The following is an 8,279-nucleotide window of genomic DNA, read 5'->3' as shown; positions in this document are numbered from 1 at the left end:
AAAACATATGAGACGCAGTGAAAAGGAATAAACCTCCACAAATTCGTGACGTGTTTTCTAAAAGTTTAAACTGTAAACTTTGCATGGCTTTCTATACATCTCTTGTGTGACGCGAGTGCAGCAGTTATATTTGTCCATCTAGAAAATGTGCTGAGTATATTTTTGCATTCTGTTTGAATGGCTTTGTTTTCGGTTTTAACCTAATCAAGATCTTCTACGCATTGAGCTAATACATTTCTCTAATATTTTGAATGAATAACGCAGCAGCGGCGCGCAAAACCGTCACTTACATCATCATCACCGCATCACGTGCTCCACTGATGACGCTCCCTGATTTTTTTATATCGTTATCGAAGAAGGTGTACCGTCAATAAATATCGATACCGTTTTATCGCTCAGGCCTAATTTAGATCATGAAAATTATGTATCAAAATATTAGATACCTTAAAAAACTTGAATAAATAGTAAATAAACATTTCCTAACAAAGAGGGCAAAGTAACAAATAGAAAAAAGAAAAATTCACAAATAACTTGTATGGAGATTTTTCCCAGACCTTCTTTTCTCTGTAAATTAAGGGTGCACTGTATTGCTGAAAAACACAATCCCAGATGTTCATATGCACAAAGGCACAGATCCCTAAACAAGGCCATATCTGCAGATTAAACTTTGTTTGTAGAAGCATTTTTTAAATTTGAACAAAATAAAGGTGCTTCACGATGCCATAGAAGAACCTTTTTTTCTAAATGGTTCCATAAAGAACCTTTAACATCTGAAGAACCTTTCTGTTTCACAAAAGGTTCTTTTTGGCGAAAGAAGGTTCTTCAGATTATAAAAAGGTAAGAAAGAGATGGTTCTTTAAATAACCTTTGACTGAATGGTTCTTTGTGGAACCAAAAATGGTTCTTCTATGGCATCGCTTGAAGAACCTTTTGAAGCACCTTTATTTTTAAGAGTGTAGCACCGACTACACCACTTTAAGTACGAGAATCTGCAAAAGACACAAGAGCAAGTGGAATGCAAAAAACATGGTGACATTCATTTTTATGTAAATATAATGGGCAATATATTGCGTCACCAAAAATTATTGAGGTCATGTCCATATATTGTGCAATAAGTAGATATATTGATTATTTCGGATAGGCTTAGTGTCAGTTTTAGGTCCGTGCATTTGGTCTTAAAGAGACAGCAGCCAATAAATACCCGTTTCTGTCTGCTAATCAAATATCACCACAGCTCTAACAAAGATTAATCTGTATTTAACTTGTGCAGTGGGCACTATTGTGTTATTTTACACTTATTACATTTCTGTACCTGAATGCTACTGTTACTGACTTTATTTGTAACTGTGTTTTGTTGTATTCATCTATGCTTGTAATTTGTGTAATTGTTCTTGTTTTATTACTAACTTTATTAGTTAAGCTAGTAGTTTTTGCTCTGGTATAGAAGTACTTAAAGTAAGCTTTCCCAAATTTATTTATGTATTTATTTAATTTTTTTCGATCCTTGACTCAAAATCCGTAATATGATCTGAACCGTGAGTTTTGTGATCCGTTGCACCACTATTTTTTATTTATTGAACAGAGTACTCAGTTACTAAATCTCCTTGAGCCGTAGGAAAAAGTAAGAGCAAAGGCCAAAGCTTATATCACTCATCTTCTCTATACACAAACAAGTCTAAGGACTGGGACAGGGTTTGTCACAATATGTCTCACGTAATGACGCCATGCAGTAGAGGCCATGTTTCAAACATGCAGTGATAGCCTACTGTTTATTCTCCAGAGTTATGTAAACGTGTCCAAAAGGGTTAATACTCTAATTTAGTTCCGGTTTTAACTTTTGGGTTATGAAACGGCTCATACCTTTTCTTGGTAATTTTACACCTTTTTACACGCAGTGCTTAAGGTGTATGGTATGAAACAGTGCAGCATTAGAATGTTACAGAAAGTTGTTTAGCAACAAGCAACCCATTAAAAACTGAAAAAAGTTTGAAAATGTGTTAGACAAAGTGAAAAAGTAACACTATGTTAAGAAGACTTATCTACGACTCATCTAAGAAAACAGATTTATGTTGTAGCATTTCCATATATGGACAAGCAGTTATTGAAACGGTTACATGCTGTATGGCAATGTTAATGACCTCAAAAATATGAAAATAAAAAAAAACTTATGCAGGGTTTAATGTGAAATATTGAAACATGACTCCACTAGATAAAGAAAAAAGTTTATTAATGTTTTACAACATTTTCATGTTATTTTTGTCCTGTCCATCCTTGTCTTTCCAACTCAACTGTTTTGACAGTGCGAGTCACGAGCCTACAACTGTAAAATTGACATGCTTGTTCCAGCCTCCAGCAAAACTATCCAAACTCATTTGACTTTCATTACTAAACAAAAACACTACATCAACAATGAAGGGCATGAGGTTTTAGGTTCCCCTAAAGTGCAACCTTGTTTTCATGATGCCAGGGTCTGACACTTGCATGCTTGTGCACAATATAACATCTCTTCTCCTACATCTCTTATTCACTCTGTTGCATTTGTTATGTGGGTCGTACTTTTATCGGTTTCAGCTGAATGTATAGATATCACAATTTATATTTTAGACCTTCAGCATATCAATTTTCACAGCAGTATGATCCGGTGTGATTCAGCCATCACACTATGAATCTATCATCACCCTCTGAGCCTCTAAAGAAGAGTCACCATGCACGCAAGATTATTTTTAGCCATGTGTTATTGTTGACAAGATATCTTGTACTTGCTATTAAACTATGCTAAAACCTTCATACAAGCTTACTGTGCTCCTGATCCGAGTAAAACCTACATGAATGAATGGCAGCATTAAAGTCCATCAATGCTCAATTTGAATTTCTGCTGTTGACTGAGGGTAAAGATATGTAGCTGTGCTCATAACTTGCTTACTTCCACATAACAAAGAAGTTTCAGACAGAGGCAGACAGAGGAAGTGGATAATAAATTAATAACAAGCCATTGCTCCAGCAAATGTTTTTGATCCAGCACAGGTCTGACTGAAGACATGTGACTCATATCAATGTCTAAAGAATGACAAAAATACATGCCTCACATATTCAATCGGAGAGAAAACAAACAGAACCTTTTGTGGTCATGCGTCTGTGATGTAGAATTTTCCACTGCACATGGACAGTCAAGAGAGTGGAAATTATTTAGACACAGCTGGCCGTGTGTATGTGTAACCTACTCTTGGTTAGTGGTTAGATATCACTCACAAGAAAGAAAAGGTTGTTTGTCCAGTCTTAAATCTGTTAAATCTTATGTAGTTAGTGGCGCAAAAAACACAAAATATGCATGCTGAGAGCTGAAATCTGAAGATGCGTGTTGTAGCACAGGGTCTGATGTACTCATTCATGTGACCATCTCATGCGAGGAGTCGTTACTCCTTCTTACTCTTTATGAAACTATTTAAATTGTCTTTAAAGTTAAGTTTATATTTAGAAACATTAACATATAAAATTGCGGTCTTTTCTGGTAGATGTTGTGGGTCCTCTTTCTGCCACTCTCTATATGATTGGATAAATTTGAATTTGTAAATGTAAATGTAAAAACAAAAGTCTCAGTGACGTGGTGCTCATTTTTGTCTGGGCCTATAAAGTTACTTAAAATGCATTTAAAACATTTAGTTACTTTTTTAGGGAGTAACGCAATATTGTAATGCATTACTTTTAAAAGTAACTTTCCCCAACACTGTATATATATATATAATTTATCTTAATTTAAGTCTCATTAATATGTTAATTTTTTGGGAAAAAAAGGGAGAGAGAAATGTTACCTTTATGTCATTTGGCATACTTTTTCATTGTATTTCTAATTTAAAAAATAAACAGTCATGCAATTAAGTTTTAAAATATTAGTGATATTTGTTTTGTTGTCATGTGACAAGAAAAGCTTAAAACACAGAGGACATCATTAGACCCTCATGACTGGAGGTCGTCGTTTTTTTTGCCACATATTTTTGACCTTTCATAAAAGAAGTCTAATCACACTAATCATAAAAAACTAAAAATCCTCTTGATTGTGATGTTTCAGACATATTAACAGATTTAAAAAAAAATCTGTTAAATTTGTTAAAACAATACTTTCAGCTTGAAAAAATATTTGACATTTGCATTGCAGCTTTGCATACTGACGTGCCTATTTAAGGTGCAAGAAAAGTATTGTATTTTCGTTATTTATTTATTTACTTCATGGTTACACCATATGACATTTTGAGTCACTGCATTAAATTAGTGAAAAAAGTATAGAACGTTTTCCAAACGTGAATACAAAGATTACATATCTAAGAACTTGGCACATGTGTTTAAACTAGTGTTTTGTAAGATTCTCAGGTTTATCATGTCAGACATCTGTTATTGCCTCTTCAATCAAACTATATGCGACAAGCTCTTACCTTTCCAAACTTCTGATGCTGGACGTACAGTTGTCCCTCCTTAACGTGAGTGTCCATTTTCAAAATACTCTCTCGCTGCACAGCAAGATAAACGAGTATTATATACTGTATTTCTCACTCTTTCGACTTTTTCCGATTTCCTACCGCGCGAACTTCCGTTTGGCAAACTTTTACTTCAGGGGCGTTTCGACGGGAATTCATTAAAATTATTCTAGAAGTTAAATTAATGTTTGGATGGGGAAAATCAAAATGTTAAAACGAAATCTTTTCATGCTGCTGGTCCTGGAATAATTAACGTATGTTGACAGCCCGTTTACACTCTCATCTTAGTGTTATTTACATTTTAATATTGTTTATTGTTCGTTTCTGAAAAAGAGACACAGATAGAGACGGTCCCGAGCGTGAATAAGAAGCTAAGAAACGCGGAAGCGTCGCGTTTTTAAGGTGGAACGGCTAGCGTCAATAAGAAGCTGCGAATAAGAAGCTGAATTCAGCCTCGTCAATTGCAGAGGGAGGCAGGGAAGTAACACGGCTCACGATGACACATGTCAGCTCGACATTTACATTAGACTTTCATCATTTAAACTGCCATTTGTAGTTTTTATTATTATTATTTTAATGATCTACTTTTAAAAATAATTCATTATATTCTGTAACTGTATTTGTATTTTGTTGTTGTCTTGTATCAATCAGCATAAATGATGCATTTGTAAGTTTACAATAAAAAATTATGTAAATGGAGAAAAGAAAAGAAATATTGAATGAATTGACAAATCTAACGTCACGTGATGCTGGGGACAGCAAGATTCGTTTTGTCATGCTGCTATCTGTTGGTCAGAGTGTGTAATCTATGTATGTTTTTATTTTATTTTTTATATATTTTTATTTATATTTTATTGTTTAAATATGTTTCTAATTATCTGCTTTACTACAAACAAACAATTATTGAAAGAATATGGGGGAAAAAGCGAAAAAAAAACCGAATCACATTATCTTATCTTTTAAATATAGACAGATTATAAAAATGGGTGTGAATCGAGATTTTATGTGGCTTTAGACAGTAAAAATGGCTTTCTGTCAAAGTCCGAGTGTTATTCACTGAAAGTTGACTCTAAGCAGCTGACTGAGTGGTCATGTGACTAAAGAGGAAGCAGGCGAGATGAGCGCAGTGTACGGAGGAGTGGAGGGGTGAGTTTATGACAAAAACATTGTTATTAAAGCAAATATAATCCATAATTTAATGACATTTTAACATATACACGCTTATTAAAATATCTATATTTAATATTTAAAAGCTTCGCTCTAAGCGCGTGCCTCATGCCAGTTGTTTGAGAGAAAGTGTCAGTAGCTTCAAATGAACGAGACTCGATATTCTCTACTTTGACAGCGGTGGGACACACTCTAAAGCAGTACTGGTTTCTGCTGAGGGACACATCCTCGCAGAGACAGATGGACCATGTACCAATCACTGGGTGAGATCAGGGAACGTGCTTTAATATGTACTTAAGTCAGCTTGTGTGTACTTGAGTGTGTATGTGTATATATTAACTTTTTTTTCTATTCATTTATAGTTGGTTGGTGTTGATAATTGTATTAATGGTATCAATGACATGGTCCAGAGGGCTAAAATCAAGGCAGGGCTGGACCCAGACACACCAGTTTGTTCACTGGTGAGGCGATGCATCAGTCAGTCATCCCCAACACATTCACCTTCATCGTGTTGCTTTAAAGTTGTATACATTGTGTGTTGAAAAGGGTATGTCTTTGAGTGGTGGAGAGCAGAAAGCTGCTATCCAGAAGCTGATTGATGACATGAGGGAGCGATACCCCAAGCTGAGCCAAAGTTATTTTATTACCACCGATGCCATTGGCGCTATGGCCACTGCCAGTGACTATGGTTTGTGCAGTGTTTTTGCAACTGGCAGTAGTAGCTAATGGATTTCAGGACATAACTGTCATCGTAACCCTTTCTGTCTGTCATTTTGTCATAGGAGGTATAGTGGTGATATCAGGCACTGGTTCGAACTGTAAGCTGGTCAATCCAGATGGCACACAGGTTGGCTGTGGGGGTTGGGGTCACATGATGGGAGACGAGGGCTCAGGTAACTAGGGCTGGGTTTTGACACAAATTTCACGATTCGATTCTCATTAACAAGCTTGCAATTCGATTCGATTTGATTAAATATAGATTATTTTGGATATATATCAGGTACAGTACATGCCAAATTTTCTAATGCTAATGCTTTAAAATATACATGAGAGCAGTGTTGGGGAAAGTTACTTTTAAAAGTAATGCATTACAATACTGCGTTACTCCCTAAAAAAGTAACTTATTACGTTACTTAGTTACTTTTTATGGAAAGTAATGCGTTATATTACTTTTGCGTTGCTTTCACGTTACTTTTTAAATATGAACAGGGCTTGATTGTTTTTAATATAAGAAGTTCTATTTATAGCAAATGTAAAAGCCCTTTCACACCAAAAAGTGTAATGAATAAACCATGAATAAAGTAAATTCACGCCTGTACAGTAGAACGCAGGAGAAGAAACACTCTTCAGCAATAAAAAAACAAAGCACAATTGTTAGTTTATCTAAAGTCATTTTTGCCTATTAGTATGGTTGAACTGGATCATCAAAGGTCAGCAGCAAAGACATTGGTTAATGATTAGATATTAGATACATTTGTGTTATTTAACATATTTAATTATTGCAGGTTTGTGTCATATTCTGATTTCATTGTTCACTGTTTTAATTCATTTAGATGAATACTAAATCTGTTTTTTGTGAGTGGGATGAATTAATGCACATTCACATTTAGTCTAGAACTACAGTAACATCATGTTCACACAGCGCACACAACTCCTCTGCACTTCCGATTTCTCCCAATATGGGGACAGGAGACTTGTCAGTCAATAAATGGGAAAACAAAGTAACTGGCGTTACTTTTTTGAAAAAGTAACTCAGATATTTTCTTGTAAATTAAAAAAGTAATGCGTTACTTTACTAGTTACTTGAAAAAAGTAATCTGATTACGTAACTCGCGTTACTTGTAATGCGTTACCCCCAACACTGCATGAGAGTCAGTTGGTACTACATTTACTATAAAAATTGAAGGTTAAAATTGACTGATTTGTAGGCTATACAACTGCAAAAATTACACTTAATGAAGTTAAAAAAAAAAAAAGTTACAATTACATAATAATATTTCTACTTCAATTCGTAAACATTTAAATGGTGGCTGTCATAAAAACTTGATGGATTTATTCAAACAAATTAAACATTGGAGAACAGTACAAATTATATTGAATATGTTCGGCTATATGGCACATATACAGTATTTAGCAAAATGCCCCTCTCTACAGTTTATTTTTCTATCTGACTAATGAGTTTTTGGTCACCGAATAACGTTGTTTTTTCTGAGGTAAATGTGACGTTACGCGACATTGTTTACAAGCCGTTATATTTTGACGTGTTTGCGCGGCTGAAACGCTGATTGAGCGATTACATGAGACAGGATACGGATTGTAAAGTTGTACTCTTTCTTTGAACTTTCCTTCGGATGTTTAGTCATGATTATTTTGTGCTGAAACTGGTATTAATGTGGAGGAGATGATTAGCTCATGTGCGCCTCGTGTCTGTTGAACTGAGGCGCTACAGTGATCTGCAGTGTTGCCAGATTGGAAATGGCCAGGTATCGTACCAGAAGCTCAAAATTATCGTATTTGGAAGAAAATTATCATACACGAGTAAAAACGTACAGAATACAGCTATTTATCTACTAGACTAGAACAACAACTTTTTGACACAACCTTCAAATTACCACAATAAATAAATAACTATGCTAGGGCACT

The 8,279-nt window shown here is 34.9% G+C and overlaps 2 protein-coding genes across 2 annotated transcripts in view; one reads left to right on the top strand and one right to left on the bottom strand.

Moving 5' to 3' along the window:
- The window catches only part of LOC107697254 (docking protein 1-like), a 35,804-nt gene extending 31,096 nt beyond the window's left edge, over positions 1-4,708 (bottom strand). The window contains exon 1 of the mRNA XM_016497970.1: positions 4,428-4,708. Coding sequence (XP_016353456.1) covers positions 4,428-4,484 — 57 coding nt within the window. The 5' untranslated portion in view covers positions 4,485-4,708. The remainder of the gene's footprint in view (positions 1-4,427) is intronic.
- An 823-nt stretch (positions 4,709-5,531) lies between these two features.
- nagk (N-acetylglucosamine kinase) overlaps positions 5,532-8,279 on the top strand; it is an 8,684-nt gene continuing 5,936 nt past the window's right edge. Inside the window, exons 1-5 of the mRNA XM_016497964.1 lie at positions 5,532-5,615; positions 5,815-5,899; positions 5,999-6,097; positions 6,183-6,324; positions 6,419-6,529. Of these exons, the coding sequence (XP_016353450.1) occupies positions 5,587-5,615; positions 5,815-5,899; positions 5,999-6,097; positions 6,183-6,324; positions 6,419-6,529 (466 nt within the window). The 5' untranslated portion in view covers positions 5,532-5,586. The remainder of the gene's footprint in view (positions 5,616-5,814; positions 5,900-5,998; positions 6,098-6,182; positions 6,325-6,418; positions 6,530-8,279) is intronic.

Source organism: Sinocyclocheilus anshuiensis, unplaced genomic scaffold (genome assembly GCF_001515605.1).
Source record: "Sinocyclocheilus anshuiensis isolate Anshui unplaced genomic scaffold, SAMN03320099.WGS_v1.1 scaffold1778, whole genome shotgun sequence".
NCBI lineage: Eukaryota > Metazoa > Chordata > Actinopteri > Cypriniformes > Cyprinidae > Sinocyclocheilus > Sinocyclocheilus anshuiensis.
This window is presented reverse-complemented; position numbering and strand designations above follow the sequence as displayed.